Below are 14,299 nucleotides of genomic sequence, written 5' to 3'. Positions count from 1 at the left end.
GGGGCCACCTACCCTAGACATGTATCTTCAGAGAAGGCTGTGCAAAAATTTGTCCACTGAGCTTGAAGTAAGTACTGAACAGGTTCAACCAGTAGTCAACAGCTGAGAGCAGAGGTGATGGACCTTGGATAAGAGGTATATATGGAGAAAGATGAAGCTGGATGGGGGAGGAGCTGGGTTATTTGGGGCTTTATAAGCTAAGCCTTAGTAAAGAGGTTGTCAGAAAAAAAGAGATCAAAGCATCCAGGACACTGAGGGAGGGACTGGGAAAGGGATGAAAGGCTTTGCTTTATGTGGTAGGACTTAGCTACAACTCTCTCCCTGCTTCCTCTCCCCTCACCCACTCCTTACTATAATGTGCAGGAAGATTGAATTCTAGTAGAGGCAGTTTCCTCTGGATCCTTACCAACACACCAGGAAATGTTTTGAATTAGCGTACCAAGCCTGAAACAAACTTGCACCTTTTCCAGGAACTAAAATGTAGACATAATCCTCACAATTAATATCTGATCTCAATTTTCCTTTGCTTTCAATTCTTGACATTACAAGCAGATTGTTTGTTTAAAAACATAGTCTTATGCATGTGAGTGAGTCTAATCATTAACTTGACTTTATCAATGGCCTTGATGGCTTACAAAGGTTTGCATATCAGATTTCTCATTTGACACTGAAGTCTTGTGAAGTAGGTATCATTATGTCTAATTTTCAGATAAGGAAACAGGTTGGAAGAGACAAACCTTATTACATATTAATACATACAAAATTGCATCCGTCCCAGGTCTTTTGGCTCTGCATCTATTTCCCACCACATTTTTCTTGAGTCAAGGCTATCATTTGAAAGTCTGCTAACCCTTGTTATTGAGTAAATGCTGTGTGAGATTCTGTGAGATGCCAGAGGTGAAGAGTATATGTGTCTTCTAGTTGCTTCTGGTCTCATTAAAAAGATGAGACACAAATGCTTGCTTATGATAGCTGGGGGGCAGGACATCTGTGGCTCTTTGGTATCCTCCTTACTCAGGAGGCTGAGATCTGAGCCTCAAGGTTGAAGCCAACCTACTGGAAAAATAAAGAAGCTTTGAGGCCAAGCTTAGAGTTCAAGTTCTTGGTGAAGTTTTTCCTAATTTGCTCCTTCCTTGGTCTCTGTAGGGACCATCACCTGTGTGCATTCCCCAACTCTGATGGCCCCATTGTAGCTCTGTTATGTACACCCTCCTCTCATCTAAATGGCACCTCCCTTTTCCTCATTACATCTTTAGCACTGAACACCAAATACTTGATTGAGGGAATGAATGGCCATGTCCTGTCCCTGTGTAAGTGGCTGGTGACTTAGTGTCTGATGGCCTGCTCTGTGTCCGCTTTTAACTGGCTTGCAGACTGATAGAGCAGTATCTGGTTCAGTTAATGCTGGTAATGGAGATTGCAAGCATCTTTTAGCAATCTTCACTTCAAATGAGAATAGTTTGTTGTGAAATAAGCTTATTAGAGCCTGCTTGGTGACAGGAGTAGGTCTCCTACCCCAATGTTAGAACAATCTGGTCTTACCAGATAAGATCTTGGGCATGCACCTTGTCAATAAAATACATTGCCACCTTGTCCTGAGTCAGTTCATCCTGTAGTAGTTGAGTGTCTTATTATCTGTCAGAAAATTGCTCTAGGTACTACACAGGGTAAGACATAGCTCCATCCTCCATGCACGGTGTACAGGGAGATAATAATTAACGTAAACAAGGAAATGATATAGTATGTTGACAATCAGTGCTATAGCAAAACAGCAAAGGGTACAACAGAGAAAGGAAATTAAGAGTATAAAGGCCAGCAGGGAGATGTAATTTTAAATGCAGTATTAAGATAGGTAAAGGCCTTAAAGCATGCAGCAGAGGTTGCATATTGTATTGGAACTAGCAAATAAACAGGCTAGTTGTGGAGCTGAGCGAGAGCAGGGGAGAAAAGTAGATGGTGAAGTAACAGAAAAAATTGGGGTAGAGTCCTGGATTAACATAATACAGGGCTTTAAAGGACGTTGAAAGGATTTTTTTAAAAAACGTAAGTCTAAGTGAGATGGGGTTGGGGTGGGGGGTTAGGAAAATTAATGACTGGTCTGATTTTTACAGGGTGTTTGTTGGTTCTAGGGCTTGAAATCAGGGCCTGGGCACTGTCCCTGAGATTTTTCAATTAAAAAGGCTGTGCTCTACTACTTGTGCCACAGCTCTCCTTCTACTTTGGTAGTTAATTGGAGATCAGAGTCTCACGGACTTTCTTTGTTTTTTTTTTTTTTTTTGGGTCCGGTTGTGGGGCCTGAACTCTGGGCCTGGGCGCTGTCCCTCAGCTCTTCAGCTCAAGGCTAGCGCTCTACCACTTGAGCCACAGCGCCACTTCTGGCTCTTTTCTTTTTGCTTATGTGGTGCTGAGGAATCGAACCCAGGGCCTCATGCATGCAAGGCAAGCGCTCTACCACTGAGCCACCTTCCCAGCCTGTCTCACGGACTTTCTTGCCTGAGCTGGCTTTGAATCTCAATCCTCATATCTCAGCTTCCTGAGTAGCTAGAATTACAGGCGTGAGCCACCAGAACTCCACTTTTTTTTTTTTGTAGTCAAGATTTTTTATTACAAAGGAAAGAGTTATGAAGAAAACCAGCTAGTTTTTACATAGAAGGAGCATAATATTTCTACCAAGATAAAAAAAAAAACACACACACATAAAACCCAACACCTTCCGAACCTAGTCACAAGCATCAGTGAAGAACCCCACTTTGATTTTCACTTTTCAAAAGAAGTGCTCTGGCTGGGCACTGGTGAGCAAAAGAAGCACAGGGACAGTGCCTAGTCCCTGAGTTCAAGCTCTAGGACTGCTACCAAACAAAATAGAGCTCTTAGGTAGAGTCACCACTGACTTCATAAAAACGGGGTTCTCTAGGACTAGGAATGTGGCTTAGTGGTAGAGTGCTTGCCTAGTATATATGAGGCCCTGGGTTCAATTCCTCAGTACCACATAAAATTAATTTTAAAAAAAACAACTGGTTCTCAAAAGAATCAAATTTTTTGCTGTTGGTGGTGGTGGTCATGAGGCTTGAACTCTGGGCCTGGGCACTGTCCCTGAGCTCTTCCGTTCAAGGCTAGTGCTCTAGCACTTGAGCCACAGTGCCACTTCCAGTTTTCTGGTGGAGATAAGAGTCTCACAGACTTTCCTGCCCCGGCTGGCTTTGAACCATGATCCTCACCTCTCAGCCTCCTGAGGAGTAGCTAGGATTATAGGTGTGAGCCACCAGCACTCGGTCTTCAAATTTACTCTTTAAAATTACCTTTAGAATTTTCCCTTGCCTTAAGGCAATGTAGACATATGCATTTTTAAATTAGGGAATACTAAAATATAACCTTAAAGTTAGAGCTAGGTTGGGTGTTGATGTTCTTCACACAGTGCAGCTCTACAGGGAAATCATGATAGGAGGAAAAAAGTTCTCACTTCCTCCTGGAGGAAGAAGCACCTATGTTAACATTAAGAGTCAGCCTGTGTAATATTGGTCTGGTCTTCATGTTCCCATACTGGGTAATATAGTAATGAATAGGTTGAGGCATTATGAAAGTCTAGGGTTTCTGGGGTGAACCTGTTGGACTTGAATGTAATCATTCCTCATCTTCCCGTGAAAGGAAGGATTAATAAGCAGTACCACACCCGTGGAGAGTTCTTTGGTGCCTCCTGCTTCCTTCAAGGCAGACGCAGGAATATTGTCAATGAACAATATGCTTTTATTAGTCACTTGAGGAGAAAAGGAAAATGGTAGCTTGAAAATCTACATATAACTCCTGTTTTAGAACCTATAGCACGGCAGGTTTACAAGGGAACTAAAAATATAATGATGGATTTAAACATTTAACATACTTTATTATGGCTATAAAATAATTATTTATACTTATGTTTATTTCTCTTACAAGAAACTTTTTGGCTGGGAAGTTGGCTCAGTGGTAGAGTGCATGCTTTGCGTGCATAAGGACCTGGGTTCGATTTCTCAGCACCACAGAAGCAGGGGAAAAAAAGCCGGAAGTGGTGCTGTGGCTCAAGTGATAGGGCACTAGCCTTGAGCTGAAGAGCTGAGGGACAGCATACTGGCCCAAGAGTTCAGGCCCCACAACCAACAACAACAACAAAAAAAAAGGAATTTTTTTGGGGGGGTGGGGGAAATCAGGTCTAGGGCTTAAACTCAGGGCCTAGGCACTGTCCTGGGCCTTATTTTGTTCAAGGCTAGTACTCTACCACCCTAGCCACAGCCTTTTCTGAGTGTTTTCTTAGAGATAAGAGTCTCACAGCTAGACGCAGGTGGCTCATAGCTGTAATCCTAGCTACTCAGGGAGCTGAGATCTGAGAATGGCAGTTCAAAGCCAGCCCGGGCAGGAAAGTTCATGAGGCTCTTATTTTCAATAAACCACTAGAAAAGGCCGGGCGCCGGTGGCTCACGCCTGTAATCCTAGCTACTCAGGAGGCTGAGATCTGAGAATCGCGGTTCAAAGCCAGCCCGGGCAGAAAAGACCGTGAGACTCCTATCTCCAATAAACCACTAGAAAACCGGAAGTGGCGCTGTAGCTCAAGTGGTAGAGCGCTCGCCTTGAGCTGAAGAGCTGAGGAACAGCGCCCAGGCCCAGAGTTCAAGCCCCATGACCGACAAAAAATAAATAAATAAACGACTGGAAAACTAGAAAACCGGAAGTGGCACTGTAGCTCAAAGTGGTAGAGTGCTTGCCTTGAGCTGAAGAGCACAGGTACAGCCCTCAAGCCTAGAGTTCAAGCCCCACAACCGACCAAAAAAAAGGAAGAGTCTCACAGACTTTCCTGTCCCAGCTGGTTTTGAACTGGGATCCTCAGATTTCAAACTCCTGAGTAGCTAGGATTACAGGCATGAATCACCAGCACCAGCTTTTAAAAAAAAAAAAAAAAATAGTACTAGGGCTGGGAAGGTGGCTCAGTGGTAGAGTGCTTGCGTCACATGCATGAGGCTCTGGGTTCGATTCCTCAGCACCACCTAAGCAGAAAAAGCTGGAAGTGGCACTGTGGCTCAAGTGGTAGAGTGCTAGCCTTGAGCTGAAGAGCTGAGGGACAGCGCCCAGGCCCAGAGTTCAAGCCCCATGACTGACAAAAAAAAATAAATAGATAAAAAAATTAAAATAAATAAATAAATAGTACTAGAGTTTGAACTCAGAGCCTTGTGCTTGTTAGGCAGGCACTCTCTCACTTGATTCACTCTGCTATCCCTTTTTACATTGGTTACTATTAAGATAAGATCTTGCTTTATGCCTGGTTCAGTCTGGATGACAAGCCTCATATTTGTGCTTCCCCGTGTAGCAGGGATGACAGTCACATACCACCATGTCATTGGTTGAGATGGCAACTTGCAAACATTTTTTGCACGAGCTGTCCTCAAACTTTGAGGCCAAATCTCTTGCCTTCCAAGTAGCTAGGATTACAGGCTTGAGCCACTGCTTCAAGCCTTCATTGAAAACCTTTGAAAATTTTATGAAGACAAGAACTTTTTAAGGGCTGGGAAGGTGGTACAGTGGTAGAGCGCTTGCCTTGCATGCATGAGGCTCTGGGTGCGATTCCTCGGCACCACATAAGCAAAAAAGAAAAAACCGGAAGTGACGCTGTGACTCAAGTGGTAGAGCGCTAGCCTTGAGCTGAAAAGCTGAGGGACAGCGCCCAGGCCCAGAGATCAGGCCCCATGACCGGACCAAAAAAAAAACAAAAAAAACTTTTTAAACATCTGTATCACTGTGTAACTTTCCATTCACTTCTAGGTATCTGGTGACCCACCTCATGGGGGCTGATCTGAACAATATTGTAAAATGTCAGAAACTCACGGATGACCATGTTCAATTCCTCATCTACCAGATTCTCCGAGGTCTAAAGGTATAGACAGCAATAATGTTGAGAAACCAATTCTCTTTTTCCTTTCTCTTCCTTCTATCTAAGCATTAGAACAAAGAAGCAAAATTCAAACACACAGAATCACAAGGAAAGAACACAGTGTAACAAACAGTGGTCTGTCAGAAACTACAACTATCTTAACATGGCCAACCTTGCTTCTTTGTGTTTCCCAAGTGACATCATTTCATTCTAGCCATATATATGATGTATAAATATCTAGGAGCTAAGGATTTTTACTTACCATATTAAAAACTAGTAACTTTGTAATATAATGATGTATCTGGTCAGTGTAATGCCGAATTGTTAACAAACTCAAGAAGGCTATTTTAATTGTAGCAGAAGAAGATAAATTGTGTCCTAAAAATCAAGCCATCTTTAATATCTAACAGCTTTGAGTCTTTATCAAGGTTCAGACAGTCAAGCAATCCTTGAAAGCTCAAGTAGGCATAGTTGAAGGCTGTGGAAATCATGACTGTGAATGGATACCGTATTGCTAATTGTAACTGTCTTGGCTCCTACTGTGCATAGTTGTAGGTCCTTATTGATTCATGAAAATGTGCTATAAATTTGTTCTAGAACATTTATAGTTGAAAGTTGAAAAGAACTTACTTGATGGACTTCTTTCTCTTTCGCAGTATATACATTCAGCTGACATAATTCACAGGGTATGTATTATGACTTCAGTTATTATTTTGGGAATATGAGGCGGGACTAGAAGAATGGCACCCAGGGCTGACAGTAGCTCACTGCCCAGCATGCATGAGACTGTGAATGAGTTCAATTCCTAGTACCACCACCAAAGAAAACAGAATAACTTTCAGCCAATCTTAATTTAAACATACTTTTAGCCATTGGAATGTTGACCGGTTGCAGCTCTGCTCTTTGTTGAGATTGACGAAAGAAAGTTACAATTTATTTAAAATTTTATGCCTAGTTAAGGCTAAGTAAGTTTGCCTCTAGGCTGAAGATGGTCTGATGATGTGTGGATAAATAAGGTCTTCCTTTGATATATGGATCCTCACTATTACCTCTAGGGAGAGGATTGTCATTGAGGATAAAGTCCAGCCTGTCCTCTCTGTACTTGCTTCCTAGGACCTAAAACCCAGTAATCTTGCTGTGAATGAGGACTGTGAGCTAAAGGTAAGACCAAGAGGGAGACAGTGGCTGTGGTTTGCTTTGCCTACAGATGATTCCTGTGACTAATCAGGCCGACTTTGATTTGTCTGAAAATTCATCCTGAGCAATAGCAAATTTCAAATGTGTTTTTATTTTTTTAATTTTCACTTGTTCATGAAATTATCTTTAAGTAGTTGTACAGAGGAGTTTTGATTCAACATCTCAGTTTATGAACACAATGCATCTTGATCAAGGCACAGTTCAGATTTAAGCCATAAACTTTTAGGTGAAACTGTGGAATTTAAACCATAGACTGAGTAAGCTGCTTCAGTGACATTGAAAGTGGCATTGAGTGGTTTTTTATTTTATTTTGAGTAAACTTAAATTTGAGATGTAATATAATAAAGGAAAATCGTAGTCTGGATGTCAAGCATTCCTGAAGCAATAATTACTAGATTATTTAGGTTAAATTATTTAGGAAAAATGGCCAAAAACCACTCACTGAAATAATTGAAATAAGAGATAAGTAAGCCGGGGTACTGGTGGCTCACACCTGTAATCCTAACTACTCAGGAGGCTGAGATCTAAGGATCTCGGTTCAAAACCAGCCCAGGCAAGAAAGTCCATGAGACTCTTACCTCCATTAACTATCAGAAAACCAGAATTGGCACTGTGGCTGAAGTGGTAGAGTGCTCCCCTTGAGCTAAAAAGCTTAGGGACAGTGCCGAGGCCCAAAGTTAAAGACCTACACAGTCAAGAAAAAGAAGGAAAAAAAAAAAGATAAGTAAACTATGTGTAGAAGAATAGAGTTCTAGAGCTGTTTTGTCTATTGCTCCTTTTTTAACTAACTTTTTTTGTTTATCTTTTGAGATAGGGTCTTACTGTGTAGTCCTAATTCAGGCTGGTCCACAACTTAAGATCATCCTGTTTCAGCCTTCCAGGGATTACATGCCTGTGCCACCTTAACTTTTTTAAAACAAATAACATACAGTAAAATGTGCTATTTTAAGTGTACCTTTGACAAGTATATATATCTTCCTAACCATCACAATTATAATGAAGACGGTTTCTAGCTAGGGATGTAGCTCAGTGGCTGTGTACTTGCCTAGCATGCATAGGTCCCTGGGTTTGATTCCCAACAGTACAAAATAAACACACACTTGGGCTGGGAAGGTGGCTCAGTGGTAGATCGCTTGCCTTGCATGCATGAGGCCCTGGGTTCAATGCCCTAGCACCACATAAGCAAAAAGAAAAAAAGCTGGAAGTGGCGCTGTGGCTCAAGTGGTAGAGCACTAGCCCTGAGCTGAAGAGCTGAGGGACAGTACCTAGGCCCAGAGTTCAGGCCCTATGACCGGACCCAAAAAATTTTTTTAAATAAAATATACACACACACATACATTCTTTTTTTGTTTTGCCAGTCCTGGGGCTTTAACTCAGAGCCTGGGAGTTGTCTCTGAAACTCTTTGTGCTCAAGGCTAGAGCTCTACCACTTGAACCATAGCACCACTTCTGGCTTTTTATGGGTAGTTTATTGGCAATAAGAGTCTCATGGACTTTTCTGCCCAGGCTGGCACTGGGTGGCTCACATAATCCTAGCTACCCAGGAGGTACAGTATTTTCACAATAATAAAAATAAATAAATGAATAAATAAATAAATAGAATAGAATAGCCTCTTTTTTGTGTGTGTTGGTCGGGGGGAAGAGGGGTGAACTCTGGGCCTGGGCACTGTCCCTCAGTTCTTCAGCTGAAGGCTAGCACCCTACTATTTGAGCCACAGTGCCACTTCCAGCCTTTTCTGCTAATGTGGTGCTGAGGAATCCAACCCAGGGCCTCATGTATGTGAGGCAAGCATACTACCACTGAACCAACTTCCCAGCCCAATAGCTTCTTTTTAAATAAAGCAATAGAGACCTTCCCTGCCTGCCCACTCTATGAATCTTAGCATTTGCTTATTCTAGTGCCTGATTGTCTTCTTAGATTCTTGATTTTGGACTGGCTCGACATACTGATGATGAAATGACAGGTTATGTGGCCACCAGGTGGTACAGGGCTCCTGAGATCATGCTGAACTGGATGCATTACAACCAGACAGGTATTGCTTGTTCTGCTTACCCAGGGCCTTGTGGTTTGGATTTCCTGGCTGTTGATTGGTTCTCAGAGATGGCAGTGGAGGAAGCATCTTCCCTTAGTGTTCTTTTCAATAACTATCGATAGAAACTGTTTCATTTGCTCAGATGCTGAAACGGGGCTTTTTTTTCTTAATAGCTTTACAACTGTCATTTAGCAGTTATGTTTTTATTTGAGTTTTCAACAAAACTTTGATTGCTTCTGAAGCCAGTAGCCCATCAGTTTTATGTAGGAGAATGCACTATTCTATAAATAAGAAATTTTTACCTTGTTATGACTTTGACACCTTTTATGGGGTGTCAAATATTGAGTGTCTTAAGCTTATTTAGTTCTATAGAAATGAGATGTGATTATTGTTTAACTTCAGTTGTCTTATGTAATGATTGTCTTGAATATTCCTTCTTCTTCTTTTTTTTTTTGGTGCCAGTACTGGAGCTTGAACTCAGGGCCTCAAGCTCTTGGTTTTCACTCAATGCTGGTATACTACCACTTGAGCCACACCTCCACTTCTGGCTATTTTACTACTTTATTGGAGATAAGAATTCCTTGGATTTGTCTACCAGACAAATCCAGATCTGAGATTCTCAGATTTCAGCCTACTGACTAGCTAGTATTACAGGTATGAGCCTCTAGCACCCATCTTAGCTTGAATATATTTCACCTTCAGTGATGGTCCCACTGTGACCAAGTATAATAACAGTAACCATGTATGTACTTTTATTTCTCTTTAATTTTGCCAGTGGATATTTGGTCAGTGGGATGCATAATGGCCGAGCTGTTGACTGGAAGAACATTGTTTCCTGGTACAGACCGTATCCTTTATAAAGTTTGGAATTCTTGTTTCTTCTGCATATTCTGGTGTCCATGGATTTGTATTGGCTTTACTTGTCTGTAGAGAAGCTCTCAATTTTTTGCTTTCATAATCTAGATATTTTTTATGAGGTCCTCCCCTCCTGCTGGGTTGTGTGCCTTGCTAAAAAAGAGACTTCCGTTTATTTTTTGCAAGCTGGAAAACCAAGCTTAAAAACCGTGTGTGTGTGTGTGTGTGTGTGTGTGTGTGTGTGTGTGTGTGTGTGTGTGTGTGTGTGTGTGTGTGTGTGTGTGTGTGTGTGTGTGTGTTCATGTGGTTGCCAGTACTAGATGCTGCTCCTTAGCTTTTTCACTCAAGGCTTGACACCCTGCCACTTGAGCAACAACTCCACTTCCAGCTTTTTGCTATTTAACTGGAGATGAGTCTCAAAGATTTTCCTGCCCGATTGGCTTCAGACTGTGACTCTCAGATCTCAGCTTCCTAAGTAGCTAAGATTATAGCCATAAACCACTGGCACACGGCTAAAAAACAAGACAAAACAAAAACCCTTCTGGTTTTTTTTTGTGTGGGGGGGAAGACAATAAGGTTCTTATTAGAGTAATCTTCCTGTAGCAGTTCTGACACCCAAGTGTCTAGATGTCCTAGACCCCAGTGACAGGTTTAGTGGATTTATGCAACCGGTAGTGAGCAGACACCCATCTATAAATCAAGGGTGTCTTGTGGTTGAGTTTGGTTTATGTACTAAAAAGGCTGTGTTGTGTCCCTGCAGTGACAGGCCTGCTGTCTTGTTGAGTTTGCTTTGTAACAACAAGTAGTAAAAGCAAGAAGGTTACCATGTCATGTGCTAGTGTGTGTGTGTGTGTGTGTGTGTGTGTGTGTGTGTGTGTGTGTGTGTGTGTGTGTGTGTGTGTGTGTGTGTGTCCCAGCACAACTCTGTCCTGGGGTAGAGCCAGTCCCAGTGTAGTCCCAGACTTGTTCTCTAGGTCATGGTCTAGCTTAGCCCTGTACTCCCTGCTGTTTGATTAGGAAATGTCAAATGTCCTCAAATGTGGCTTTTCACTCTCTCATCTGCTCCACTTAGTAGAAGGTGGGTATTTATGTGAGAACCTTTACATGTGTGCGCCTACAGTTGGCTTGGGCGACATCTGTAAAATTCAGCTGACTGGTCTGCAAATGGTTTTGTTTGGGCCACATTTCCCTCTCTACAATCATGCTTAAATATCTTAAGTGCTGGTGTAGCCCCATACCCAAATAAACTCAGGAATTGAATTGATCAGCCAGAATGTCAGTTTACTGTGATGTCATGGTATCTATCCATGTTTTCTATTCTGAACATCTGCTAGCTAGAGATCATGGACTTCCCTCAGAAACTGAAACATCTGCTCCTTAGGGAAAGCTAAGGTGTCCCTGGACATTATGGGATCCATGTAGAGTTCAGCCATTCTACCCCCCGCATATTCACTCACTTTTTTACTAACCCCTACTGCTGTATTTTGTTTGTTTAATGCACAAAATTTCTTCCTTGTCCTTTGTTTTATTTGCCTTATCGCTTTCCCTTAGCAGTTGGCTGCACATCTACATTACAGTCCAAGTTGAGAGGATTAGGGGAAATTTGTAGCTCCTTTGTTTTGCCCTCTGGAGCAGACATTTTCCTGAGGCTGTCCTCTGCCCCTTCTTCTTGCTGTATCTGGAGCTCTCATTTGGACAGTCACAGACACGCATGCCTGCATAGGCAGTGGTAGAGAGACAGATAACACTGCATACTGCAATCATGCTTACTGGGTTTAGATCTTTGCTCCTTCCAGCTGCAGGTCTTTAAGCAAGTTTAAAAACAAACATTTATGTGTATGTGGCTTTTGCTTTTTGTTGCCAGTTCTGGGGTTTGAACTCAGGGCCTGGGCACTGTCCCTGAACTCTTTTGCTCAAGGCTAGTACTCTACCACTTGAGCCACAGCTTCATTTCTGACTCTTTGGTGGTTAATTGATGATAAGAGGGTTACAGACTTTCCTGCCTGGGATGACTTTAAACTGTGATACTTAGATCTCAGCCTCCTAAATAGCTAAGATTACAGGTGTGAGCCACTGGCGCCTGGCCATTAGTAAGTTTCTAATTCATTAGAGGGAATTATGTTCATGATGTCACACAGTCACCACCTCTGCCTATTCTTTTTTTTTGGGGGGGGGGGAGGGGGGTGTCTGGTCGTGGGGCCTGAGCTCTAGGCCTGGGCGCTGTCCCTCAGCTCTTCAGCTCAAGGCTAGTGCTCTACCACTTGAGCCACAGCACCACTTCCGGCTTTTTTTTCTGCTTATGCGGTGCTGAGGAATCGAACCCAAGGCCTCATGCGTGCAAGGCAAGCGCTCTACCACTGAGCCACCTTCCCAGCCCATCTGCCTATTATGATTACAGAACTCTTCTGGTCTAATAATAGTGTTCATAAGAGTAGTTTTGTAAAGAATTCAGCCCTTGTCTGTAGGACTGACTAGGTGTATCAGATAGAGGGAAGATAGAGAATGTCTTCTCTGGTGTACTGCTAACTTATTTCAGATGCCATCGATTTGAAATGAGTCAGAAACACATGATTTCCCAGGCTCACTGCAACCTAAGGAAGCAAGGAAATGAGTCTCAGAACCCTATTGCATCAACTGCAGCTCTGTCTCCCAGAGATCACAGTCTTGCTTTGTTGTCCTGCTTTCCTGTGTAATAAAGTAAATTAAGTGAATTTCCTACATGTGTCAAAGCATGCCCTGCTCTCATTTGCATTGAACTAGTGCTCTTACTACTAGTGCTCTTACTTGACTGGAGGACTGGGGGACCATTGTGCTACAACCCACTTGCCTTCCACTGAAGGCCTGCTCAGTGGATGAAATTAGCACCTACAGTTACTCATTTCTTCTTCCCATCTCTTCCACACTTGTAAAACAGTTCAGACATGCTTCAGAACAAAGAGTAATAAATGACCACCTGGGTCCACTCTACCCAGATGAAGTGATAAAAAGGTGGGTAGTTGAACCAAGGCTTCTGGAGCGCCCCCTGTGGTCATATTTCATGGCTTTCAGTTGTTGGTTTCAAATGCTCTTCTCATTTTCTTCTCTTCTTCCTCCTCCTCACCCCCCTACAATGCTGGGGTGGAATTCAAGGCCTCGTGACTGCGTGTAAGCACTCTATCACTGAAACAGAATTACCTCTCCAGTCCTCTTCCTCATTTTTACAAAGTGATTTCACTCTACATACTAAAAGCCTTAATAAATGTTGGTAACTTTAGAATGTATATTTCCAGAAAGGCTAAAGTTCTTGGGTTTATTGACAAACCTAAGGTGCCTTACTCTGTGTGTGTGTGTGTGTGTGTGTGTGTGTAACTGACAAACCTGTGTGTGTGTGTAACTGATAAACCTAAGGTGCCTTACTGTCTGTGTGTGTGTGTGTGTGTGTGTGTGTGTGTGTGTGTATGTCTGAAAATCCAGAAGAGAAAGAAGTAGGCTGGGTTTCCTTGGAGCTCATCCTGTCTGTCCCTACGAGCTTCTCTATTCTGTGTGGATCTAGTTCACTGGGAGCTGCTGCTCTCAGGCAGGTAGGTCCTGCACAAGGTCTATTGCTCATCATTAACTTTGGTTCATAGATGCTTCTGAGGAGTTATTAAGATACTAAAAGTGACCAAAATATCCTTCTTACCTTTCTCTCCAATTATCCATTGTCCTTTTTGTTTTTTTTTCCTTACCTCTTCATTCTAACTACATTTTGCTCTTGTTTCAGAGAACTTGATTTAAAAAACAATCTTCAAGGCCAAGCACTGGTGGCTCATGCCTGTAATCCTAGCTACTCAGGAGGCTGAGATCTGAGGATTGTGGTTCAAAGCCAGCCTGAGAAACTCTGTGAGACTCTTATCTCCAATAAACTCAGAAAACCAGAAGTGGTGCTGTGGCTCTAGTGGTAGAGCACTAGCCTTGACCTGAAGAGCTGAGGGACAGCGCCCAGGCCCTGAGTTCAAGTCCCACGACTGACAATAATATTACTACTACTAATAATATTCAAGCCAGGTACCAGTGGCTCCTACCTGTAATCCTAGCCACTCTGGAGGCTGAGATCTAAGAATGGTGGTTCAAGGCTAGCCTGGGCAAACAAATCTAGAAGACTTATTTCCAGTTAACCAGCAAAAGACTGGAAGTGGAAATGTGGCTCAAGTGGTAGAGTACTAACCTTGAGCAAAAAAGCCAAACCAGAGCACAATTCTATGAGTTTAAGCCCCAGTACTGGATGCACATGCACACAACAAATTTCAGTCCAGATCGCCATTTTCTATATTTGTTATATTTTTTTAAAAAAAAGGGGGGG

The 14,299-nt window shown here is 42.5% G+C and overlaps 1 protein-coding gene across 2 annotated transcripts in view; it reads left to right on the top strand.

Moving 5' to 3' along the window:
• Mapk14 (mitogen-activated protein kinase 14) overlaps positions 1-14,299 on the top strand; it is a 61,715-nt gene that overhangs the window by 28,358 nt on the left and 19,058 nt on the right. For both annotated transcript variants that reach the window (XM_042684361.1, XM_042684360.1), the window contains exons 4-8: positions 5,785-5,896; positions 6,550-6,579; positions 7,007-7,054; positions 9,009-9,123; positions 9,899-9,970. In XM_042684361.1, the coding sequence (XP_042540295.1) occupies positions 5,785-5,896; positions 6,550-6,579; positions 7,007-7,054; positions 9,009-9,123; positions 9,899-9,970 (377 nt within the window). The remainder of the gene's footprint in view (positions 1-5,784; positions 5,897-6,549; positions 6,580-7,006; positions 7,055-9,008; positions 9,124-9,898; positions 9,971-14,299) is intronic.

The sequence above is a fragment of the Dipodomys spectabilis genome, unplaced genomic scaffold, assembly GCF_019054845.1.
Source record: "Dipodomys spectabilis isolate Male_0828 unplaced genomic scaffold, ASM1905484v1 ptg000085l, whole genome shotgun sequence".
Classification (NCBI taxonomy): domain Eukaryota; kingdom Metazoa; phylum Chordata; class Mammalia; order Rodentia; family Heteromyidae; genus Dipodomys; species Dipodomys spectabilis.
The sequence above is the reverse complement of the archived record's forward strand: the minus strand, read 5'-3'. Positions and strand labels throughout refer to the sequence as shown.